General features: G+C 38.1%; 1 protein-coding gene across 1 annotated transcript; it reads left to right on the top strand.

The window, feature by feature from the left end:
* The first annotated feature begins 3,966 nt into the window (after positions 1 to 3,966).
* Positions 3,967 to 27,099, top strand: LOC139695017 (uncharacterized). The gene is made up of 4 exons (XM_071593606.1): positions 3,967 to 4,626; positions 22,859 to 23,020; positions 23,974 to 24,360; positions 25,288 to 27,099. The coding sequence occupies exons 2-4, from the start codon at positions 22,997 to 22,999 to the stop codon at positions 25,486 to 25,488; spliced, it is 612 nt and encodes a 203-aa protein (XP_071449707.1). The 5' UTR covers positions 3,967 to 4,626; positions 22,859 to 22,996; the 3' UTR covers positions 25,489 to 27,099.
* Positions 27,100 to 27,615: the final 516 nt, after the last annotated feature.

Raw genomic sequence — 27,615 nt, 5'->3', positions numbered from 1 at the left:
GACAGACAACTGAGGTCATTTGCGCCTTTAGGGACGGGTGGATATAATTTGGCTGTCAAGGAATTTTCAGGGAATGGGGTAAGGATGGACAGAAACCCGGCATCGACATTAACCTACTCTTAACGAAAGGCGCCTTGGCGGTCATACACAATTTAACTTCCCATCTGACGGACGGCGCACTCCGCTCTCTTTTTCATACAAAACCCCAAGTAGGGATCGGAATACCAACTAAAAAGAAAACGCATTAACATTATAGATTATATCAGGAAGCGTGTGATGCTATCATTTTATACGATGGCCACTAAATCACTCGTTCGGTTACGTGAACCGCCACCGTCGGGATTCGAACCCTGACCATCCGGCTGTGAAAGCCGTACACTAGCCGCCGCATCAACCTAACCCACGCTCCATCTCCTCCCTGATACGTAACCGAACGAGTGATTTGGTCGTCAACGTATAATATGATTGTATCACACACCTCCAGTCATGAATCTCTAATGTTTATGCGTTTTCTTTGCAGGCGTTGCGTCCAAATTATACATCTCATTACTTTTTTAGTTTGGATGCTTACAAGCATTTTATTTGTCACGTGCCGTCTTTCGACAGAATCTTCTTAAAATTCCATCTTTTTTTTAGGTTTTTGGCTATAAAGTAAATGATTCGAATAAAACAATCCGCGACTTCCGTGAAGGCTTTTGGCTAACTTTCTTTCCGTAACCGTAGGTTTCGTACCGTAAAGGATATGAGGAGTATTCCACTCCGAACGCTCCCCGTTCCACTGAAATACTTAAATAGCGCGCATCACGAGAGCAACAGCCAAAACATTCGATTCTCATTGCACATCATCGAAAGCAAATTCCAGCTTATCTAAATGGACATTGCGAAATCAGAGCTATATGCCACCGACGCAATAGTCGTGTACAACTGCCTCATTCTCGCTAGAGCATCAAATGACCTTATCTCCACACCCCACATCTTACCGCACCCCCCGTCTTTTCCTCTTTCTCTTTCCCTCACTCCCATCCACCGCTCTCTCCTCCTCTAACTCTAGTCGCAAAAAGCGTTCCCTTTAACGTTGCCCGCAAATTTCGCTCTATCTTTCGAATCTTTTTTTTTGTTTTATGCACTGGCTCTGTTTGAATCATGTCTAGCTTTCCCACATATTATGTTCTTCCTTGCTAAATTAATAAGAATATTTCCACGCTATCATCTATATGACTGTACTTTAGACCGTAGCTGACGAAAACCTCCTGGTGCGGTTGTCCCGCATCGCGGACAGCGAGAGCTTAAATGAGCCTTCACTTCCGAAGTAGTAGTTATATAACTGGGCGGAAAAGCGTCCTCAAGGCTATTTTTCTCATTGAGGAAATACAGTATATGCAAGAGTAGGAAGTTGTGCCTTATTCGTCTTTTAATGCTTCGAGTTCTTAACAGTTCGAAATGCCGACCTTGGTGGCGGCCGCGTTACGCCCTTGGCTGCTGATCTGAAGATCGCGGAATCGATTCCGTCTTAGATGGGTTTCTGCGTGGGTACTTGAGTACACCTTGGGGTACGAAGTCTTATTTCAACACTGTTATTGGTTAAAATAGAATTTGTAATTGTGATTTTCATTGAATTAGCATAGTCATCCGGTGACACACGTGTATTTGAAGCCCGGTTTGCATGTAACTTTAAGTCTTTAAAAGTAACCAGTAAAATTTTAATCAGTAAACTCATTTTTGAAACACTAATTTTTTGTATTTTTTATATTCGTCTACCAAGTTCATAGTTTATTCCCTTCGCTGAAAACACGTTCATGTTTAAGCATTTTGACATGCTCACACAGAGTTGCCAGGAAAGACTTCACCACCCGCATTACCTCGAAATTTATTTCGGGAAATATTGCTCGTGCTTCGTTGGGGTGAAAAATGAAATCATATCAGGACAAAGAAAATTGTGGCTAAGAGTATTTAGGTAATTATGAGTACAGTCAAGAGGTATATTTAATGCAATTGCATTCAGTATGAAAAGTTTTCTTCGTTCTCAATCCAACAAGAAAGCTGACATACTTTGCGGGTAACCCAGGAGCTTGTGACTAAATCTATTGCGACTATTTTTCCTTCTCCCCTCCTCTCCCACCCGCACTTCCCTCTGCACTTCCCAGCCCACACTGCTTATTCCCTCACGCGCGTGCGTGAGTTTTCTAATGCCTGCCTATCTCCCTCTCCCTCTGTCTCTCCCTCTCTCTCTTTCCCTCTTTCTGAATCCCTCTCTCTCTCGCTCTCTCTCACTCCCTCTCCCCCCTCTCTCTCCCCTTCCCCTTCACACGCCAGACCAGAAACGAAATCCATCCCTCGTTTGTTTTGGTATCCGTTTATGTCTCAAAAGTTCCAGGTCATCGCACTAAATGTGCCGGGGCAAGTTCGTCATGTTCTTCAAGACACGTTCGTCACATTAATGCGTTTTCAAAACAATTTATCACTGTATAAAATTGCGTCAAAATTAAGTTCAACAATGAATGAAATAAGGAAAGAAGTGTATATAATCATGCTAAACTTATATCTATAGCGTAAGACCTTTTAGTAGGCCTGGGCAACTTTATTAAAAAATTTTATTCCTAATCGCATTCATATCTCTAAGCGCTCAAATTTTAAAAATGCTCGACTCAAATAAATCTTATAAAATCACTGCAGCCGTCGAATTCATTACTTGATCATCATAGGATTCCTACTTAATGAAGTAGGAATCCTATGATGCACATTAGCGGATGTTGAAATGCACATTAGCGGATGACTCCGTTAAAAGTTACTGTTGCGGCATCTCCCGCAGTTTCTTTGGAATTCCTACTTAATGTAAGAGACATGGTAGGATTATTAAAATTTTGTGATTTACAGGAGTTCCACCAAATCATATAGCTGATATAAAAAGGTATTTTCTATCAGCACTGGATGCCCACTATGAACGGAGACGTTGAATATACCCGCACAAAACGAATCAGTGGTCCAATAAAATTTATGGCAAAAATTCTTATCTTGTTTCCCGATCCGAGCGACTTTCATATTGCACACTCATTGTGAGATGGCTTACACATTGGAGAAAATATTATTTTAAAGAAATTTACTATTTCTTTGAATTTGCAACCACAGGGAAGAAATTATGTAAAACTTCTTCCAAGTCCTTCACAAAATGTAGTTTTAAAAAACTAAAATTTCCGCCATATAATACCTAGTAAGTTTAATATTTATTCATACATCAAGCCCTTCAATCCAAAGCGTAATTGATCACATTTTTGCATTTAATATTTCTTTTATTTTGCCATGATAGCTCTTCCATCTTACTACATTCCTGTATATAGAATACCAAGCTACCCCTAGGTGTCCTTGTCGATTTTTCATTTCTCCTTTTTCTATTTTAGTCATATATCTATTGCAAAGATGCAGCCTAACACTCATCAATATCACTTGATGAGACCAAGTAAAAAAATTTAAATCGCAAGTCTAATTTAATGATCTCAAATAATTATTTGGACAAATAAAATCGCTGGTATTGTAATTAGCCAAGCGAATTATCTCATATATTGGACTTTCATAGTAAATAGCAGTAATATTTTTTAGCAGTTTAATTTTATGCACTTCGCTATCATTCCACTTTTATATTCCTCCCAGCACGTGATTACACCCCTAGGAAGTAGCTTCTCGCAGTATGGGAGCCAATGCTCTATGCTGTGACACAGCTTCATAATATATCATTGCTCACATTCCAACGCAAGTTCTCCCGCTGTCTCCTATCGCCCTCCTTCGCACTAGCCGGCATCCCCACCCCTTTCTCATCTCTCCCCGTGTTTCAACGCCATCCCACCCCTCTCTTACAACTATACCACCTCCCCCTCAACCGCACTTCTTCTCATATCTCCTCAAATCATTCGACTCCTCCCTTCCTCACCATCTCCCCTCTCCTCCCATATATAAAGACTTGGTTAGCCTCCTATGTATTCAAAACAATCACTTGGACCGCGACATCCGATCACAACATCGTTCGAAGAAGTTTGGGTCTGGAGAGACGAGCTTGCTGTTTAAGTGTACACGTTCACGCATTCGCTCATTATTTTCCTCCGTGAAAAATAAACAGCCAGTGCCCCTAAACACACGCGCCCACTTGGCCCTGTCCATCCTAACCACCGAATTATCTTCGCGTGCCTAGGGGGACCGCATTTTTTCCTCCGGCCGAAGAGCGAACGAAGCAAACGCAATCTCCCTCATCCTCCTCTTCTAAGGACGCCCAAATAGTCCCTGCCGCCCCTCCGACTATCTCTGCACCCCCCCCCCCCCCACACTCTTCGACCAGCCGGAAGCCCGACCAGCTTTATCGGAGGCCCAAAAGCCGTCAGACGTCCGTCCAGGAGGACGAGGGCACCATCGCCCCACCGACACCGACCGGTCCGCCGTGTTCGGCTCACCAGCGACAACTCGGCTAAGCTCGGCACAGGAACGAAGGAGAGGTCGGTAGCATCGACGAGCGAGGGGAAGTCGACGGCGTGTCCAAGGGCTTTCCGCGGTGTCAGCCACCCGGACGGATAGTGAGGGGACCGCGGGAACGGGAAGATCCGTCCTCGGGAGTGAGCATCAGGGAAACCGGGAGAGAAAGAGGTGAGTGGGACCATTATCGAGCTCGTGGTTACGGTGCGAATCAATAATTCGAGCCGTAACCATGCAAGTCGGGATAATTGGATTTTCGGCGGGCCGTTACGCCCATGTTCACGACTTTGACAACCCAGAGGTATCCATGCCACTGACACTCGGATTGGTGGGAAAGTGAAAACAGTAATTAGGTCAACGACAAGTTGCTCCGACGCCATCCGATAACCTTAAAGTAGTAGGTTTGCATCCAATCTCGGGCAATAATAGTGCGTTATTTTTTACGTTCTTCATTATATTTCCTTTTGAATGACGGTTCCCCGAGTATCTTTAAATCAACTTGCAGGGAAATTTATCAGGTTGTAGATTTACTCTAGGAGAGGAGGAAAATAGTTTAATCGCCTATCGTGCACAACAAAAAACTTTTCATAAATGACTCCGGAAGCCAACATGTAATGGGCAACTGAATGCGAGGGGGGAATGAACTTGATAATCCATGCGGTTTTCTCTCGTCCTCACATCGCTCATCTACTCAGTTCTGATGAGCGCGGGTGGCGGTGACGTAACGTGCCTCATGCGTGCATGGAGCGAGTGAAGAATTAGGAATCCCGCCTTCCACGGGGCTTACAAGTGGCTGTGGGGTTACATTGCTGACGGAGATTTATTTTATCGACGAGTAAATCTTAAGTCGATGAATTTAAATCTTTCCCGTGAAGCGAAGGCAAGGAGCGTGGAGTCAATAATGTCGGGTCGTAACGGCTTCCTTGTAGACGTGATTGGACCGATCGGGAGAGGCTCGTGCCGCGTTTGCGGATCGTCAAGCCATTCGCATTTCCCGTAGACTGAGAGGACCACGGAGAAAATTTTGCTCTTCCTTTGTTATTGTTTGGTTTTGATCCTGCATCCTGTTCTGTTTGCCTAAAGACGCGCATAACTTTTCTCGTATCTCGTTTAAGGGTGAGGATTAGGCTCATAAAATGTGGGTCCGTGGAGGTGTCTCAAGAGGAAAGGTCATCCACGACGCTTAACTCATACCTATCATCAACAGTATTAGGTCAACGAGAAGCTTTAGTTTGGCCTTGAAAACCATTTTTACGAGTATTGTATAATTCAGTGGTCTTCCGAGAAACTTAGCATTTCGCATTGCTACTCGATTCTTTTAGCATGGTAACGCTCAAATTTGCTAAAAATCATGAACATATTCTAATACATGAACCTTCTTCTATGCTTAGTCTGATTGGTTTATATTTATTTATTAATATGTGGTAAATGAACTTTTTTTTTGCCTAACTTGGCAAATATTTATCCATTTTATTTGTCATGAATGGATTTCACAGCGTAACTACTTTTTCTTTCTAAATTTTCTAAAACAAATCTGAATGTAACTAATCCTCAAATCGCCTACAACTCAATACTTCTTTTCTATAAACATCGTAAACGTCGTCGAGGATAATGTCTTGAAAAAAAATTGTATCCAGCCTTAATCATACGGAGCTTCTCTTCACCCTATATATTTTTCTGTAAGAGCAACGAGTGTCTTAATCGGGCATTTACTCTTATATTGGATATCAATGTAATATGTAAACATCAGTCATCGAAAAATCGCGCCACGAGTTACCAGTATTTTCTATACTTGCTAAACAATTATGATGTAATCTCGTTGTTTGGGGGCTTTCAATATGTTTGGATGACATTTCGTGATGAAGCTATTTGGACGCTCAAGAGAGAGTGCTTTAGGTGCGAATATCATACTTTTATCTCCACATAGCCCTTTAAACATAAAATACTTAGTACGGCCATCCATGTCCGTGCGACGATGCGGAACACTGAAAGGGCTTGAATTTGTCTAGGTATTTGATTTATTAAACATACTTAATTGAATTTAAAAGTTGAAAAATATTCCGTGGAAAATAAAAAATTAAATTAAGCAAGTAGGATTTGAAGATGGTGGTTGTTTATCTACCTCAGGAAAACTATGTCCCAAACACTCCCTTCGTAATTCACAAAAACACAATTCTCTAAATAGAAAATGCTTTCACATTTATGCACGTAAATCTTAGTGTGAGACACAAAATTCAAATCCCTGTTAATTTAATGCAAACTTATGCAACATTGCTTTTTTTATTTTTACTTATGACAATCTCCTGAAACTAATGCTAAGGACGGCATAGTCAAAAGGATGATAATGGCTTCGTTCGGATGTTATTTTATCCAAAGGACGAAATGCGGGAAATGGATCCTATTTAAATTAATACTTGACAATTGAGCTCAGATGAGTGAATAATTTATGAGAGAGTTGGCAGAGTAATTTATAAAATGAATGTTAGGAGATATAGCGGGCGCGACCGGGATGAGCTAATCAAGAAAAGGTAGAAACGATCTTTTCCGAAGAAATATTCTTCAAACCAATTTCCCGAGGAAAAAATCTGCTTACCTGAATATGTTTGTTCCAAATATGTCATTTTAGAATCTAGGATCAAAGGCAAAAGGTTCTGAAATGCTCTGGCTTTCACTAGCGTGATTAATTGCAAAAACTGTTTCGCCAATATTACCGGCGGTTACTACAGCCATCTCAAAAGCAATGATTTTTTTTATTGGAAGAAAACATTTTCTACTTCTATGATTAAAATAAATTAGTGTCAAATGATAATCTCCAGTCCATTTATTGTCTACCGTCTGTTCAGTGAATTGATTAAAAATGATTGGAATGAATTGGTTCTTTGGTTAACTTTAGTGTAATGTAGTCAGAGTATTCTTCGATTCACTGTTTAATACATACAGGTATATGTATATATATATATATATATATATATATATATATATATATATATTGTCTTAAAATATTACTACTATGCAAAAATTTTAAAAAATTAAAACTAATGTAAATAGAAATACAATAAAATTATAAATAACTAGAAATACAAAAATTAAAATTCAAACTCGTTCATTTCGAGGTTAAGCTACAGAGGTAACGCCAAGAATTTGCTAACTGAGAGGTGATGCGTATCAAATCAAAATCTGATTTATTTCGTACTCATTGTAGCACTTTTACAGTACTGACGGAAGTAATCTTAAGTCATTCAGTAATATTTCTGGCAGTAATCTTAAATAACGGACAAAATACCATTGGTTGTACCGAATGACTAAAGCATTAACTGCATTTTTGTTACTGACTGTCACAACTGCTCCATTATTGGAAAAATCGATTGTATACGACCACTTGAATTGTATTTATGACTCGTTATGAACATACACTCTTCTTTCACTGTTAAACTTGTAAAATTTGTCTACGGTGATCTCTTTCTCTACGCCATAAAAGACCTATACCAAGTACTGAACTAGCCTACCAACTAGCCCACCAAAATGAGTGTAAAATTATCCATTTGAGTAATATAGTATTATGTCACTTCTTTTTTCCAACCATTCTTAACCCTTTAACGATAGTGATGCTAAATTATTACCTAATACTATTCCTGTACGGACAACATCTACAGAAAAGGAGTGGCTTGCATAATATATTCTTCTTGGGAAGACGTCAGATCCGGTTTGTTAAGGCTTATGTAAACTAAATTCAATGCCATTCCATAAATAAAATAGCGTGAAAAGTCTCGTAGTCTCAACTATAGTAAAACTTAAGGCTCATTGGAACATCAGCACTATCTGCCGAAAAAGACGGGTTGGTCGACCGATTCCGGCAGCGCATTTGTGGAAAAGGGAGTCAGTTAAGGGCTCGGAGACCTGTCTCTAGACTGCTAGAAGTTGCGTAACATTCCGAAGCCAAGGAAAGCTATGGAATAAGTTACCTCCCCTCAACCACCGCCCCTCCCCTACCTTCTCCCACCCCCACCACCGCTCCCAACCCCCTAACCCAGTCTCTCTCTCTCTTCACCTTTCACTGACGATCCAAGTGCTCCCGCCATTTTACCCTCTCTCTCTCTCATACTTTCCCAGGCTCGCTCATTTCCTTAGCAACAACACAATCCCGACCACAGGCGTAGGTCGTGGCCCATGTCACTTTCCCCCCTTCGAATTCCCTGCGAGAGCGCTCTTCAAGTACCTGATAACATCGAAGACTGCTCATTGGCGGAACTGACGAGTGTGCAATATTTATTCTTTTTATTTTATCTGAGCAATTACTTCCTTACGATTAACTCTTGTATGCAAGGAAAATGGCATTTAAACCATGGACGCACATCACGAGAATCTTGTCCACTCCTGAAACTTATCCAGTGCGTCACTCTGGAAGGAGAATTAAATGGCAACTCACCGCCTTGTATAGTATATTTGGAAGTGGTCCTCCATCTCCTACAGCCGAATTCGATGGGTTACGTGACGGCGTCCCTTAGGCCTCGAAAGGGTGTGAATGCTGGTTTTCCCTTCTTGACCTCTGGCGTGGCAAAACCTTCCTCCGGATTAAGCTCCTCCGAAAATAGTGAATGCACCTCCACACGCTAGGCCACCTGTGGAAGAGAGCACGTGTATTATATAATGCAGCGAACCTGGAACTCGGTCAATTAATTCAAGAAGCCTTCCCTCACCTCATGCAAATGTAATTTCTGAGCAAGGACCTTCGCATGTCGCCCCGAGTTTCCTTTCCTCTCACACTTAAGCGACATTAATCGTTCAGCAGATACCTTTAAGGGAAAGAATAAAATAAATCATGTAAACACTTTCAGAACTGATTTCAAAATAATTCATGTTATATCGGGTAAAATTGCGTTCGATGAGCACATTAAAAAATGTTGTGCGTTGGAAGCGACTTGGAAATATTCAAAGAAAGCGTGGCACATGTCGTAACAACTACAAGTCGTTATTGGAACACATGGTAAGGGAAATGGAAACATTTAAATTGATTCTTTTGTCAACATCTGAGATAGCATGGTAATTTATTTATTTCCACACCTTTGGGTTTTATTTAGTGGAAGTCATCTATACAGATTGAAACAAACTTTGTACTTTTCCGAATGGATTTAATACTCGTAGCGTTTAGCTATAATCTCAACGTTATAACATCACTGAGTGAATCCATGAAAATGACGTGTGGTATTGAAACCATGGTTGGAAAATATTAAATCCGTGTGGAAAAGTACAAGTTTTGTTCGATCATTTATCAATAAAAATCCAATTTTGCCGCTAAAACTGCTAAAAAAAAGTTTCCTATGATTCTCGGCTACATCGAAAATTCAAAAGTTTTTAATGGAAATGCAAAGAAAACAACCTTACCTAAATGCATCCACTGAACTGAGTGTCAAATATTCTGGAAGAGCTCTCATTGCGCTAAATCACCGGGCACCTACCCAATTTTTCATCATTAATTGGGATTATAAATATTTTACAAAAATGTTATCGCACGATAAAATTTAATGCAATCGATACTCCAGCCGCTAGAAAAAATGTTTTCCATTCAGAGTCCATTCAAACGCAAGAAGTAGTCCATCGGTAAGGTATTTTCATTCATTTTCCGAACAGCAATGGCACGAATCCCATTTCATTCCGACTGTCTTTCCATGCCCCAGCTCCTCAGAGCAGGCCTTGAAGGTTCTCAGTAGGTGAAGGATGTGGCATCGTCACTCGCACGCACTCAATGACAGCCGCATTGCTCCAAGTGCATTGCCCCTTCGCGTTTCGACATGGATTCCTTCGCGATTAAGGTCGCTTGTTCCATTCAGCGTTGGAGTGAATGTGTTTTTTATGATTGGATTTCTTTTCCCACAAAAACCAACTGATGGAACTAGGATCTTGAGGGTTATATTACCCAAGATTCTTTCGGATGAATTCTGAACCTTCAATACCCCCATTCGAACAGTATTGTCCTCCAATCAGGAACGGTCTGACACGCAACTCATTCCATACCATGCATTTAAACTTCCTGGAGAAAAATACAATTTAAACAAAGGGGGAAGGAAACTGATCCGATGACATGATTACATGGTAACGTTATCTCTTGATGAGGGTGGAGCATTCATAAGAATAAAATGGCGGAATTGCGTCGTATACGAATCCCGATACCTAATGCAGCAGTATTCAGAGGTGCAGACGTCCCTCATGTAACTCAATTGTAGTTATTATTACTGGAGGCGACCGGCAGCTGAGGTTATTTGCGCCATTAGCTGGGGACTTACGTAGTGGTAGGTTGTTCATGAAATGGTGGTAAAGAGGAGAGAGAAACTCGACGTCGGCACCGGCCTAAACTTAACGAAAGACGCCAAGAGGTCCACACTTTTAACGTCCCATCCGACAGACGGTGTACTCCCATTAGAAGTGCTCTCCGCAAACACTCCCAAGTAAGCATCGGGATGCCTCTAAAAACTCCTTCCGTGCTGCGGTATTCAAACTCTCGTGGAAGGAAGTCACGACACTAGCCACCGCACCAAAGAGATAACCAATTCAAAGAAGCCGCGGGAAATGCCGCGACAGTAACTTTGCACCGTTGGTGTACACAAAAAATGCAATAATTTCACATCGTAATAGCCAACAACCATGACGAGGCCCCCAGTCAAGGCGAACTGTGTTTGCTGTGTAATTTTAGTATTTGCAATTAAATCTAATTTAATTTAATTTCTCCTGAATATTGATGCGTTTATATGGTAAGGAAATCTAATCATATAATTACATCAATACTTTTGTTTTGCGTAAATTCATCATTACAAAAATTATTAATTGTTTTTATTACAATATGAGTCAATAAAATACCCAATAAATCATATAATTAATGGTGTCGTTATTGTTTCATTAGCTCTTTGGACTACATCTTCCGTCTCATGAGATCCTAAACGTGCTATCTATCCCACAATCATTCGCAAATAAATCTATTCCAAAAGGCATTCCGGAGATTTTGCAGAAACGAACTTTTATGTAAATACAAAAATGTAACCGATTTAGGAATTGAAAAGCTACTAGATAAGCCGCAAAGGCCATGATAATGTCCCGGGAAGCTCTACTGTTTTTAGAACTCGAAAAAATGTGTATTCCATTTGGACTAGCTTGTATATATTTTGATGAGTCGTAAGTGTATTTTGGTTGCGATGAAACCGATACCGAATAAAGTGATAACGAAAGCCTTTGAACTCTTTTCGTAGAATTTAAGAAACTGGTACAGTGGGCTGGTGATTTTTGGAGAAATATTTTGGAAATTTATCACAACAGATTTAGCACTTTAAGAGTATCCGTGCTTATAACTCTTAGCAAAAGGCAAATTACCACTGATGAATCACTTTCTAGATTTTCTTTCTATTTCATTTTGATGTCTTCTTTTGAATGTAAGTCACCCTGAAAATGATCAATAAGGGATATTTTTATTAGGGACCACGACCTAAGCATTTTCAGTTCTTAATCGCAAGTAAGCACCATGGAATTCAAGCAGCTAGAGATCAAGTTCTATGCAATTACTTTTCCACACACCGCTACATTTACCCTTCTTAGAGTCGCACCCAAGAACAGAAAACTAAATTACACTCATTTTCCAAGTAAATGGTTTTTAGAAGATCTCAATTGGCGATGCAGGCCGATGGTAAAATAGTATGATAAGAGGATTAATTTTTTTATATTCTTCATTTAGGCTTTAGCGACGTAGTTAAATGTCCTGATAAGTGCAAGACCATTTTCAAGGGGTCATCATTGTCCAAATCAGCATCTAAATGTCGTTATTGTCTTGAAAATAAATTCAGTAATACATAGTGAAAATATTAAATCGCCTCTGTCAATGTTATGTTACATTTTTGAACCTTGGTGAATTTTACAATATACATGTACTTTCTCCGCTAAAAATTAAGAACTATTCGTAAAAAATGCCAATTTTTTACCTCGCTTAAAAAGGAGTGACTGGCTTTCGGATTATACAGCTTTGCCAACTGAGTGAATTTATATCGTGTCTCTACGGGAATTAATTAATTAATTTAATTAACCTTAAATTTCAAAGTTCCAAGTCAAAACAAGTACGAAAAAAGTTTCCAATTCAATACAATTGCCGTCCAAACGTAGATATTGTAAGTGAACAACGCTTTGCCGTCTGCACGGTGACCTTTCTCCCTATGAAAAAGTGTACCACCTTTAAAACCAGTGTTCTCCACCTGACTTCTGACGAATCGTAGTTTGTCTGCATGTAGCGCATGGAAGAATGTATTTTCAAATAACTTAGTAAAATACTCTGTAAACGAGCGTAGTATTCATGCCTTTCTGTCACTATGAGCCGTTTAAACATCGGCAACAACTACATAATTATGGGCATTATATATTTTAAGTAATTTTCGTATGGTACTTATAGTACTGATAACAAAACTGACGATTAGAGGTTAATAAGATATAAATTTATAATAAAATGCTCATTCACTTTAAATTTACGCCACGCGTAGGATCTGTAGGCCAGTTTGGACTGAGAACGTTTTCCCAGGCCTGATCGCCGCATCCAATTCCGTATTACTAATTCATTTGGAAAGAGTTTTTACACAGCGTGATATGAAGGCGGATAGTGCAGAGGTAAGCTCTAATATAGAAGGCTAGGAAGTGGAATTACATGGTCCCCGGTGGAATTATTTCGAATATGCTTTTCGCATACCCCCGTCAGTTTAATTCTTTTGCCGCTCAAATGGTCGGTACTCTGACATCTCTGTCCGAGGCTTATGTAGAAGGAAACCACTGCAAAGGCGCTGACAGCGGGGGTTTGAAACATTGAGGATTAAAACAGATCCGCTAATTAAGTCATCTTTGTTTTCCTACATCATCCTCCAGTATTGACGCAAATGCAAGTTTTCAATTGCATAAACTTTTAATATTTATTTCATCTCACTTTTCTTTTTTTGGCTTCGGCTTAGCGATCCGCGTCAAAGGACATTATTTAGGAAGTAAAAGGTCATCGGTGAAGGCAGCCAAAGCCACTGTAACCGGAAAGGACCAGTTCCTTACGGCACAGTGCCTACGATGAAATGCGATTAGTTGTTTTTTCAACAAGCGTGAAGCTGGAATTTCTTCTTTATCATTGCTTTACTCTTATTTCACATCGCTCTCCTTAACTCTTATCGTAGTCCAAAATTCACGAGCGAAAAAAGTGGATGGACTGGATGGTTTAAGAATGACACCATTCCTAGAGCAAGGCAAATCTTCTATCAAACCTCTAAACACTCAGGCGTGCATGTGAAATCAGAGAATTTTTATTTTAATCTGTTATAAATTTTAAAAATAAAATAAGCAGAGACTCTTTTCCATATTTTTTTGTACGCATAATCCTTAAAATTGAGAGAACAACCATGCATGGGACAGACTCTCAAAGTGAATTTTTGATGATGGCCACTCGATATGACATTTACAGTAAAAAAATGAATAATTTATTAGTGGTCCTCTTAGTAGTTACTAAACGAACAACATAAGTTAAGTAAAGCAGAATCAAAATTTATAAAATTAAATTTCTTTGCGATGAATGTCATAAGTGAATATACATGCATCTAAATAAATATCAAGTGTTAGCCCTAAATGAAGATGCATTCGCAATGAAATCATGGTATACCCTAGGTAATTAGATATAAATCCGCGAAATGAGAGTTTAAAAAGAGAAATGAGAGAACCTTATTTATGTGAAAGTGACATTACGAAACAATAGCTAAAATATATAGATCATAGTACTGATTACACTCTGAAAGGATCCAGTTGATCTTCCCTAAGATGAAGGGTGGGGAACGCAATTGAGGATCACCGGAGAATTCATAATGGTAAACAATGTTAAGAGGAACAAATTAAATAGCCGAAAATGAAATATCACGTGATATAGCAGCAAAAAGGTATACGTGTCACGTGTCTGAGTTGGAACAGACGCTGCTGGCGTCGATCTTTATTCAGACGAAAGGCTGAAGAAAAAAATTTCGATGATTAAATATCCACATCTTAGGTCAAAGGCGACATACCTGAACGAAATGTTTATGGAGCACCTACTCATAAAGAGATGGATTCACTCTCACACGGAAACCAGAATTCAGAAGACGCAAAATGCCTTGGATACAATTGAAAAGTCTTCGGTAAAATTATAAATGGTAAAGAAGTATGGTGGGTAAAAGCAGAAATGACTGGAAATACTGGAGGTTTTTGGAGGGCTAATTCTCGGACTCGCTGGCCTTGAAATCCTTTTTGGTCAATGAGTGAATTTCGGCCTCTTCGGGGAGCGGAGAGTGACTTGGTCCCACCAGTTATGTACGGACCGAGCTCCTCCTTCAAAAATAGTACCACGTCTTTTACGATCAAAGAGCGCTTACCCAGATGTAAATTAACGCATGGGCCCAGATCAGCACTCTAGCCATTGTTTCTATTCACCTAAATTTATCGCGATTATTATGTAATAACAAATTCTCTCCTACATCACTCCGGGACCGATCAAACGCCCAGGTTATACCTTGAAATAGCGTGCCCTATATTTGATTTTTTTCTAGAAATCTAGTTGGAAACAAAGAATTACAACCTAGGGCGGCCATAAAATGGTGGGATTCATCGTACTGAACCTGTTGGCCGCCAAGTTATCGATTTCGGAATGTCAAAAGCTCGCCGTGGCTCACGAAACATGTGTTTATTAATAGATCTAAAATAAATCAACTAGTAGGATTGTTAGAAAGCTAGGGTATCCAAGTTTTTTGTGTAGAGAGTTTATTAAGTGGTCATTTATGGTCTCATTTCAAGAGTCTGGTTGCAACTACACCCACTTTCATCCGAAAAGAACTGCACTTCACTCGCTTAAACCACTACAAACTCAGACCACTACGCCACCGTAAACCACTATTTCTCAGCCATTTGCAAGAAAGCTGATCGGTGGAGGAGGTCTCTATAGAGATCGGATTTACTTGGCATTAAAGATGCAAGACTTTTTGCGGTGAACCGCATGAACCCAACTCACCGTCGTCATATCGATGTCCGGACAAGGTGAACTTTTTAACCTAAGGTTTCGAGATCTAGACTGTAGGACGCGTGAAGGCTAAACGATATTCATGGCAGTACTTGATATCTAAACGGTTGCGGGTTTGTGAGACGTCAAAAATAACGCTTCACGAGCTTAGAACTTTCTCCCACGGAATTCTGGAAAAGATTAAAATGTCCTTTTGCAAGTTAAAGTTTTGGTTCACTCCAACCTCTCGATAATTTGCCTAGCCTCTTGCCCATCGCGATCTAAGATTTATAAAAAAAATCCAGTTAATACCTCGGATCACTTTTGAGTAGCGACAAATAAAAATACATACACCGTGGTGGTTGGCGTGAGGTGATCTTCCCGTATGCAGCACAGAGAAAGGAACTCCCTCCCCTACCCTGATATGTGGTATTCACACGCAGCACCTCTTGGTACACGGTGAGCTCTAACCTCGCCTAGTAATCCAACTTAGTAGTAATCAATGTCTCCTGTTTCGGGTTGACCTATTTCTTACAAGGTGGTAGTCGGGAATCCTATACCAGCTGACATCATTGCAATATCATAAAATGTGAGAGATATTATCTTTTTTTTTTAATGTAAGGCACAATGATTATGCCTACACCTTCATAAATTAACACCATACCTCCAACTGAATCGAAAATGAAATATGATGAACTGCAATTCCACAATGGCAACTAAAATCACTGGCCAAAACCAGCGAGCCTCTTGATGTCGAGTCTCTTAGTGGCGATCTTGCCTTCGCAACTTTGTGAAATTAGCGAATTATGTCGAAACCATTGAGAACGCCAGCCAGTCCAGCAAAAAATCGCATGTCTTATGCGTTTACGAGGAATTTATTATCCCTTTTTATAGTATTCATCATATTAGAGACTTGATCTACATCCTGGTTTTTACTGACCCTGGTCACTTATTTCGTATTACTCACGGAATCTTACCTCCACGACCGCCGCCATGCGTAAAACTATCAACCGGGGAAAAATATTATTCCATGGTTTTAATACGTGGTTCGCGGTAAGCCTTTCAAACCTCCGAAGAAATTGTAATCCCTCTCGCGCCAACTCATGAATGAAAATACCTGCACGCGAGCCCACAAACTCTTAAAACGTGCGAGCCCTAGCAATGGGCGAAAAGCCTTCCGGAAGATGTGGTCAGCGTCAATTCGATGACCTTACCGCTTCAACGAGTTCAATGAGACTTGTCAGCTTGTACTTGTCACGAAACCCTTAACTACTTGAAAGTCCGGAGTAAATTAATGTTGACGGGAGAGAAGCGGAGCACATTGAATCGAGTTGATTTAGAAAAGTTTTCATGAAGAATCAAACTCGAGAGAAAGCAACCGGAGAGGACAAGCTGTTCGGTCGAGGATCATAGAAGCCAGCTTCAGCAGCCGAATCCGTCGAAATGGCCATGGATTAATCAGCTCCCGCGCATAAATAGGAATTAGAGCGTTAATGTCCGTCAATCACTTCGTATTTCATCAAATATGTGATGGGAAAGGTTTTCCTTATTCAAAACGACAAAGAATATATCAAGAAATATGGCATTTTAGAACTTTTTTGTGGTTTTTTAGTCTTACCCTTTTAAGTTGCACAAAAGATGAGGATACATTTAGCAAGAAGAGGCATTGTAATGTATTATCTCCTTTTCCTAAGCAATCCTAAAGAATTGCAGGTTGATGTAAAATAACCGTGAAAAGTCATCATGCACATATATTCATATATTACGAACATTTCCATCAAAATAATGGAGAATACATTTTTACAATCCCACTTTTGATTTAGGGAATTCATCTTATTTTCCAAGATGACGATGAATTATATTTAAAAATGAACTATCAGTAGCTTTGTGGATGGAAATGAATGCTATAGACATCGCGTTGTGAATTAAATGGGAGCGATTTTTTTGATGGGATCAATTTCTCTTGGTTTTTTAATTGTATTTATGTACTGTTTTATATTTATTAATTACACTACAGTGTAACAATCATACAGTGGCCGATTGTACCTATAGTAACCATCATTTATTTCAATCAATTTATTAAATCTTTCATGTGCGTCTGCTCCAGGGTCATCTTCTTTTGATTCATCTTCAGTACGATGCATACATCATACTTAACGCAAGTGGACTGACGACTCACCAGAGTGATAGTCTCTAAAAAAAGAGTATAGATAAAACACGCTTCACTCCATTTCGGCTGTTAATGTGGAAAAGTTTTGATAAATATACAGACGTCAATCAAAACGTAATCCACGGATATCTCCACGCCATTTTTAAGAGTTCGTAAAGGAGTACGCTACGGCGAAGTTGCCTCCTATGGTGGCTCAAGTATTATTCCCTCCCTCATTGGTAAATATTGGGAATATGTCGTTTAATATCCTGTACTCTTTCTTCGTTTCCTGATACCACGCTATTGGCGATATTTTTTCCAAAATAATACCTGGAATTACACAATGATAATAACTCAGATCCCCTCCTCATGTAATATTCAGTTTCCTTTTCCCCGTGTAGTCAATTAAGGACATTTTGTCAATTAATACACTGGTATGTTTGGAAGGGACATCCTTGAATAATAAAATTATTGGAAGGCTATACAAAACCGCTAATATCCAGCATTTGTTCGGCGGGAGGAGTGTTCGGCTGCCGACCGGAATATCCCGGTTTAAATCCAAGTAAATGCCTCTGAATACCCCCAGTTAAACCCATAGTCTGTGATTTTCTAACAGCCTTTTGCTGCTGTTGGCTGCGCAAATCTCGGCAAGTATGGGGAAAGGAACTCCGCCCCTTGCTTTGAATGTATAACCTCACACGCGCTATGACTTAGTGATGTCTACCCACACTTAAACAGTGGACCGGAGTTGAAGACTGGGGTGTATCCATCCATGTATATATTTGTCCAGGAAAAATGTTCACGGGGTATAAAATGGAGCGGCTCTAAAAATGATAAGCGTATATTTGCAAACTCCAACCTTGTATACCTCATAGAGAGCTAATTACCAAGACACACAAAATGAAAGCTACCCAGATTCTTCGTTCCTCAGGTTTATTTTCCTATTTTAATTGAGCGTGAAAAATACGGGAGGAAAGTTTACGATATTATCTATGTCTTTAACAACAAGTCTATGGTTACAGTTTAGCTGTTGTCTCCGTTAGATGTCCGAGGTATTTGTTATAAAAATCAATTTCGACTTCGAACCTTTCGGGAGAGTATCAAATTATTTTGCAATCATTGACTCAGCTCAAGAATCATGATTCAAGTCAGCCGTTTAATGGCTTTCAGACACAATCTAAGACAAGGACGACGAGGGTAAATATTTGGTGATTGCCTGTGAACATATAGTCTTTCAATTATTATGACAAATTTTTTCTTATTTACCTTGTGAATGGCATATGCTTATAAGTCACGTAAATTGCACTTGTTGAATATTTGGAAATATTTCTCATCGCTTTTTATTTCACTACATTTTTATATATCATATGCACCTCTTCCCCTTAATTTACTCCAAGTAGAGTGAAATTTTGATCACCTCAAAGTTTCGTTACTTTATTGAAATGTCCAAGAGAGAATTAAATACATCCGAGATGTCAATTATGCTGAAAAAAATAATTTCATGTAATTTAATAATGCATACACTGGCAATCAGTACTGTATTTTTTCACATAACTTACTTTATAACTTCAAAGTTCCGTTAATCCATTTTAATGGCCATGAAAGAACTAAATGTACTCCAAATTTTATAATGTCTAATAATAAAAATTTGATGCAATTTTAGAGTGCATGTTCTGTCAATCATTGATTTGCTTTTCGTAAGATATTGGTAAACTATTCTTGAAGGCATGGTTAAAGATTTCTTCTCTTTGATACGAACGAAAAGTCCAGATCCAAAATCCAGAATTCTATCTGTGTCGCGACTCACTCCCCGATGTAGTCTGGGCGAGATAACATTTTAATGTGTGACCAAACATTTTTTAAATGTTCAAATCCGAGGAGGGAGTGGACTCGGTGGCTCGTGATTGCCCAATTCCATTTATCTACAAACGAGACCGCCCTGAGGATGGCACTTATTTTCGAAAGTTGGATATACGTTATGAATGACTAACTCCAGTTCCCTTCTACTAAAATTAATCTAATTAGTTTTTGATAAACCCTGGCACTAAGTGCTGTTACCCCTCCAAACCCTGCCTACCACGGCACTGAGTACTGTGAAAACCCGCATTAAAGTAAAGAATTTTTCAAATCTAATTTTTTCCTCTCTCCCTTCATTCCGTTCAGCATTCCTACCGTTTTCCAACCTGCACCTCGTATATCATTATCCCCTAGATCACAGTCATCAACATTCCATGGACATATGCATCCATTTTTCCCCTGCATCATTTTTTTCTGTCAATTTCTTCCAACAGTATTCTCTCCAAGCCAACTTTATACTATACCAAGAAGTTCTTCGTTTGTTTTCTGTCCATTTCACTATGCTCATTCTTTCCAATGACACATCTCAAGAGCATCCAGTCCACGCTTATCCCTTTACCTCAATGAGCAAGTTTCCGAGCCGTAAAATACAACGCTCTACGTAAAAGTTTACCCTAGTCTTTTCTTCATTCAGGTATGTATCTCTACTTAAGGTTCCTATCGTCAAGTCCCTTGTCTTCAGTCTCTCTTTTATCGTCCCGAAGCTTCTTTAATAAACTCAATCCTCATTTTAAGGTCCTTATACATTGCACATTTTCTCTTTCTTTAGTTAATGCTCTGTAATTTTACTGTAGAACTCAGCCCTCCTATTTTGTGATAACTTCATTACCTTCTTTTCGTTGATTTTCCCACACCTATCAAAATAATGCTGGAATGTAATTAGCAAAGGTTTCAGTTCTTTTGCTGATTGGCCAACTGAAGCTTAATCATCCGCAAATATCATTTAAACTTGATTTTCCTCAAAATATGAATTCCCCGAATACTTGCATCCCTTTCGCCAGCCCTTCCTTGTCTCTTTTACTATTTACTCCACGTTTATGCTGAAAGGCACGCGTAATAATGGACAATCCTTTCTTACTTCTGCCAAACACTGCCTATCCCGACTCTCCGTCTGCTACCCACACCCGTTCAGTTTGAGACATGAGAACGTCTCGTATTAGTAGTCTATCCTCCCATTCTACTCGCTCATGGTAATGTACGAAAAAAATCATGAATCCAATGCTAAATAAATTCTTCCTACCCGTACCCATAGATTTTCGTGAAAAGTTTCAGGTAAGAATGGCGACCTTAGCCGTTACACTATCGCGCTAGCGTAGAATATATATTAATGAGCTATTTGAAAAGGAGTCAAATATGTTTCCGAATGGGATATGGTATTCCTTAACTTGTTTTAAGAAAGCGTATGGCTTACTTGGCTGCAAGAATTCCGCCTGGGATCTCGCGAAGATTTTATAATTTCTTCAGAATGTATTAAGAGTCTCTACGTGGTGAATAATACAGTCACCAAGAGCGTTGTGACAACGCAGCAGTCTATTGAACGTCTGTAACTTAAGTATACCGCGAAACAGTGCCTCTTGACACGTCATTATTGAGTCTCAATCATTTAAGGGCTGACTTAAGGAACATTCTCACAATTGTTTATAAAAAAATCATTGGTTGTAATTTATAAAACTGAGAACAAAATTATAATATGCTATATAGTTTTCACATTTTTTCGAAAATCCGAAAAGTTTTCAAAATTTGTACTATTGGTGCGCACTTAAAATGATTCTATCAAACTATGATTTCGCACTATCTATTATGTCCAAATTAAGAAAAACCGCAGGGGGGGAAGACATTTATATTCGCACAAATTGAGCATTACGCCCATTTATCGATCGCCTTAACGGTCACCCATTGAGCATCATCTCGGCCAATTTCTGGGGCATTAATGAAGCGAAAAGTGCGTCGTAAAATAAATCACGGGTCCTTAAGACCAATTCTGGGTAAAGTATATTTCATTCCTCCAGTCAGTGGGTTTGGTCACTAGTCTGAAGTTATTCCTCATAATATTCTTCTTGGAACCATTTCGTTCCGAAATTAAATTCGATGGAATGCCGCTTGATTTCCACTTTTCCGTCAGAGCCAAACTGCAGCATCGATTATTTTTTACAGCTTACGAGGACTTGAAAGGGGTCATTTTTTAAGATGTGAAGTAGTAAACTTATTTATTGCGAGCGTGACTTTTTGTAAGACGCGGGTATCCGTTGACGTAAAAACCTTCCTACTTTACTACAGTTTTATTGACAAGAACTGCAATCAGTCTCAACTATGTGATATCATCTCACTAGAAGGTGAAAACGGTCGCAGTGAGTGTTAATAAAACTGTGGAACACATTATGATATGTAGTCCAAAGATAGACGATTAGTTAGTTATTTGCCAGTAACGCTTGAGTCCATCGGCCCGATATGATACGTTTGGTTTTTTTTACATCATTCCATAATAAGATCATCCATTAAGAGCGCATTGATAGAGACTAAATTCACTTTGTTTCCCGAAGCCCACAATACAAATAACACCAATAAATATTTATTTATTGCTGCCTTCAATACACCAGTTAACGCCAAACTTATAACTTATTTCAAATTATAACTCTTTAATTGCCTCGATTACCGATTGACACCAAGCATGTACTTACATTATGTTATCAAAATTTCGCTTTTTACATGCTTGGAGTTGGACAAATGGTTTTTAATTTAAAAATAATGGTGTATGTGCAATAAAATGGACCAATAAATATCCGCACAATATTAGCGTGAGCTTAGACAAGGGTTGTGCTAATTTCTCCAATTATTGTTCAACATTTGAGCTGGCTTTCCGGAACAAGATATGCTTATGCCAACAAGATGCATCCACATTCTATTTCACTTACAAAACTTTCTCCCTGCAAACACGAACTTTAAATGCCTTGTTCTGAATCAATTAAAATTAATTTTATCGGAAATTTACTCAAAGTAATAAAAATGCACAAAACTCAAATATTTCCAGATTTTCCAGGTCTCGGTGGGTAACATCCATTTACGTTTCTATTGAGTATCGATCACTGCCAATTTTATCAACCCGTAGTCAAAAGTCAATATAGTTAAAAGCACTAAAACTACCAATAACTAGATGCATAAATTTTGCTCTAATAAATAACTTTTGATGAGTGAATCAGAATACGGAAGCTGGTTGAATATTTCAGAATACGAAAGACTATGAAGTAGTTTTTTTCATATTCCAATTATTCATTTTCAATGCCTTTAGATTTTTCATTTGAGAAGCCTCTTTCTCCAAGAGGGTCATTTTACAGTGAAACTAAATGATTCAACTCTCTCAAAAAGCAATCTTTTCCTTTTAGAGCCTACTCACAAGGAGACTAGCTACCGGGTATTTGGACTCCCGTCGTGAGGCTGATACCAGGAGGTTGGTGCACTATTGAGGGCAGAAATCAACATTCAAAAGTTTCAAGACGCAACACCTGTGTTCCGCAAGAGAAATGGCCAATTCAATGCAAGAATCGGTAAGTTCTCAGTATTTATTCTTCGGTTTCCCATTTAAATATACTTTTAAATGTAGATTTCCAAATAATTTTATCGGATGAAGGGGTCGGATTAGTATGAATTTGCCACAGTTAGGTCAGCCATTTGATCATCTTATGCTCTGTTCGGTCGACCTACACATTTTGATCTCATTAAATATGACAATCGAAAACACAAAATCTGGCCTATCAAAAAATTGTTAACGGAGTTAGTATACTTGCTCAATTTTGTATTGAATCAAGTTGAAGCTGTTGATCATTACTATTCTTGCATAAGAATGCGCAATTTTTCGTCTACCCACCCGTTACAATTTTCCAACATTTTTCCGAAATTTGGGATGACGGTACACCACCAGATTGAACTAGCAAGATGAAATGAATTATTCAAAAGTTTTAATTCTTAGTGAATTTTAAAGGCGTCATTGTTCCAAATCAATAGCGCATGGGAATTTCCTACCAGATACCAATTTAATAACTTCTGCATTTTTAAAACTGACTTTTAAATATATTTACTCAAATTCTTATCGTGTAGTTCTGATAAATAATTATAATAAGATAATATATATTTATGGCTTTCATTCCTAAATTGAATGCAATTTTTAATACAAGAATATTCGTAAAATAGGATGAAATCTTTAGGTTCCATTCTCTTTTATGGTGATTATTTAAGTCTCAATGGTCGCCCACCAGTGGATTTTTTTTATCATCCACGAAGTTCATGAATTGCTATATTAACAAAACAGAAAAATATTATCTCCGTTATTCATATAGCTCAAAATTGAATATTTCCAGTTTGTAGCAGATGAAAAGAGAAAAATATGGTAAGACAAATTTGAAGCGAGCGTATGAATAAATATTCAAAAGTCAGAATCTCTGATTAGATAATACAAGATAAAATCGGCAGTATTGACATCCAATATGTTTCATTTCTCCAGGCAATGGACTCGCCTGGGATCTCAATGATCCTCTCTGATGACTCTGCCACCATGGACGGCCCCTTCCCTTCAGCTTCATCATCTGCTGGGACTGCATCTGTCGTCTCCCAACACCACCTTCTGCCCCCACAGCCATCCTCAGGGGTGGGTGGGGCAGCAGCCTCTGGGCCATCACCCCCTTCCAACCACTCTGCCTCCATGACCACCTCCTCCTCGAGGACCTCTCTCTCGGGCACAGGTACAGAAATCCGACCATCAAGCACATCCACTGGAGACGAAAGGCTGCCCATCATCACACTGGAAGAAGTTTCGTGGCATGATACTCATCAAGACTGCTGGGTGGTCATAAATGATAGAGTCTATGATGTCACAGAATTCCTTTTTGAGGTAAGGGAAACAAGGTATCATGGTTTTTAGTAAACTCAATCTTTCAGGACTGTGGAAGTTCAAAGAGTGTAGAACTTCAGGGGATGGAACCATATAAAATGGTGAAGCAGTTTTGGAAAATGCTGCTAAAATATGCTGTACAGGTAGCATAATCTAATGGCTGTTTAAGGCTTTTCCTTTGCCAAATAATGAAGATTGTATCCCAAAAATAAAATTCACCATGTAGGGCTTTTTTCAATTTGATGCTTAGAAATCATATTTGATGACCAAAAAACATTCTTATGTATAATGGGGTAGGTACTGCTTGAATAAACTGTTGTCGGTTACCAGTATAACCTCTATCATTAGCAGTCATGATCTGAAATGTAAAATATTGTCTTAAAAGCTGTCAGTGCCATATCGGGAGATACTATTAGTATATTTGGTATGAAGTAGGATGCCCACACCAAAGATAGATAAAGCACCATTCTTATAAAAAGGCGAAAAATGATAAACAATATTATTTGAAAAGCTATTCATCTGTTAAATATTAGTAGTACAGATTTTTTAGTCAAGGTCATGCACCAATTTTCAATCTATGTGAAAAAAAGTTACAAATTTACAATTAGCTTATGGCTAAATTTTCTAAGGAAAGTATCTCAGCCATACAGATAATGTTTACTAATATGTCTATTTTTAAACTATTGCCAATGTGTCTATTTTACTAAATAATTTCTGTAAATTAACTCCATTATGGAGATTTCTAATGTTATATATAAACACACATTCATATATAAACACACATTCATATATAAACATACACATACGAACGCACGCACGCACACATGCACATATACATGCATATATATATTTAGTTATTTATTTATCTATTTATTTGCACATATATCTTTTGTATCACCAAATGATATAAACCTCTTACTTTTACAGCATCCTGGTGGGGAAGATGTGCTTTTAGAGCATGGTGGCCGTGATGCAAGCTTTGCCTTCACTGGAGCTGGACACAGTGCAGCTGCTGTCAGAGCACTAGATCGCTATCTTGTTGGAATATTGCCAGAATCTGAAAGGATATTCTGTCCACAAAGCAGGAGCGGTGGGGGAAACAGGAAGTTTGGCTTCTTTTTCCTGTAGAATTTCCATCTTGGAGGGAATAACCACCAAAAGGAAAAATATGATAAATCATTCAATGCCAGTGCAGAGTATTCATCATTTTCCTATGGGTAGTAATTAGTTAAATCTGCCAACAAAAATGTATATTTTTCAAGTAATATCAAAATATTTTATGTTGTTTTCAATAAGATTGAAACAAGATTTTTGCAGTGCCTAAATATTTTGGTTGCAGGTGTTGCAAAAATGTTCAGGTTTTCTGAAACTTTAAATACGGATGACTATAAATAAAAGATAAATTTTGATTTTTCATATTATCATAAGATATTTAACAGTAATTAAGCAACTCATATACTTTCACCTTAAAACTTCCTAATCATATGCACTGGCATTGAATAACACTGAAGTGAATCCTTGGTATTGAATGTTTCCCTCAACAAACTCAAAAAGGACTACATGTCTCTTTAAGAGATTTGAATGAATGAGTAATAGTATGATCTAAAAATGTGATAAGACTGATTCAATCAAAAAACTCACTTCACTTTTTAAAAAATTTTAAAAGGTACAGCTTGTCTACTTTTGAATTATTGACACATTATGTCATTTTCCTTATTCATAAATATATATAGAGGAAGTCTCTACTTACAGCTCTAACCATTTGTACCTATATATTGAATATAATCAGGGATCATATTTTTGTATTCAGTTGAAAGTTTTCATTTTGACCAGCCCTGGCAATTCTGATGTATCCTTCAAGATTTTACTTCACCAACAGACTGATTTCCTAGTTCTTATTAGAGGAATACCTATTCAAAGAAAACCATTTCTCAATCATCAAGACATAAATACAAAAAATTTTGAGCTGAGTACAAAGAGTAAAAACAATTTGGTACTAATGGTTAGATCACCCGGTTCAATTTCTGAATTTTGTAATAAGTCATTGGTGGCAGTCAGATGTTGTCAGCTTCTATTCTTTCCAGAATACATTGTGACTGAGAAAATGTAGTGAAATTAATTTTGGTGGAAGTAAAACCTTGTACAGTTTATGAATACACCTTATATTAACATAGATGCATCATGTCATATTGTATTGATTATGACTTATGTATTTATTATCACACAAACAAGTAGCTGAAAATAACTTTAATATGTACTAAAAATCCCTGAAGTGATGAAACAATAAGTGATTAATTTCAAAAATAGCCTTTAGTAACTGAACTTTATAAAGTAAGTCAAAATGTATCTAAAATGTAATCGCATAGTTTTCCTAAAAGACATTTCCATTATTTGAAGTTAGTTTCAAGTATTATTATTTCATAGAATGACGAAGCATTAATGTATATACTTGCTTATAATATAGATTCGAACTGTATATTATGCATAATTATTTCACTTTCAGGGCATTACTACATTGTTTGTATGGCTGGCAATTTGGATGTTGTTAACATTATATTATGTATTAATATTTTCTCCATTATAAGAGCTATTGTCAAGCTTCATACACATGCATATACATATATAACAATTTTAAGTTTAAACAGTATTATTGTCCCTTTTCCTTTTTATTGTTGGTAAAAATTAAGTGTCATAAGTAGTTATTTGTAATATTTATCTTTTAGTACATGTGTTAAAAAATAAATCTCTTAAATAAATTTAAAATGATTTTTCTTTATAAAAGGGTTAAGATGTATGTGCATTTATTTGTATTTGATTTCCATTAATATCATTGCTCAATGAAGAGTTTTGGTACTAACCAGAACAAAGGTTTGTTGTCCATGAAAATCACCTACTCCCTCAGAAACATGTTATCTCGCCCAAACTGAATGTTACACTGGAGCTACTAAGTAACCAATATCCTATCCAATCATATTACCCCTAATATTTCTCTTAAATCAGATTTTGGTACTTAAGGTTAAAAATCTCCTATCAACTAAGCAACTCTCAGTCAGTTGTTTCTTATTTTTGCACTCCTAAAAGCTTTTTTTTTTACTTTTGATCTGAGCCACAATTGATAGGATAATTTTCCAACCTTCAGCCTATGGTACCCAAACTGGCAGTATCATTGACTCGCTCACAAAGCTGGTGTAAATAAACAGTAAGACTTTCTAAGTTATGAGAAGTATAAAAACTTAAAAAGCCTCAGAAAAAATA

The sequence above is a fragment of the Hetaerina americana genome, unplaced genomic scaffold (genome assembly GCF_022747635.1).
Source record: "Hetaerina americana unplaced genomic scaffold, ioHetAmer1.1.p SCAF_1, whole genome shotgun sequence".
Classification (NCBI taxonomy): Eukaryota; Metazoa; Arthropoda; class Insecta; order Odonata; family Calopterygidae; genus Hetaerina; species Hetaerina americana.
The sequence above is the reverse complement of the archived record's forward strand: the minus strand, read 5'-3'. Positions and strand labels throughout refer to the sequence as shown.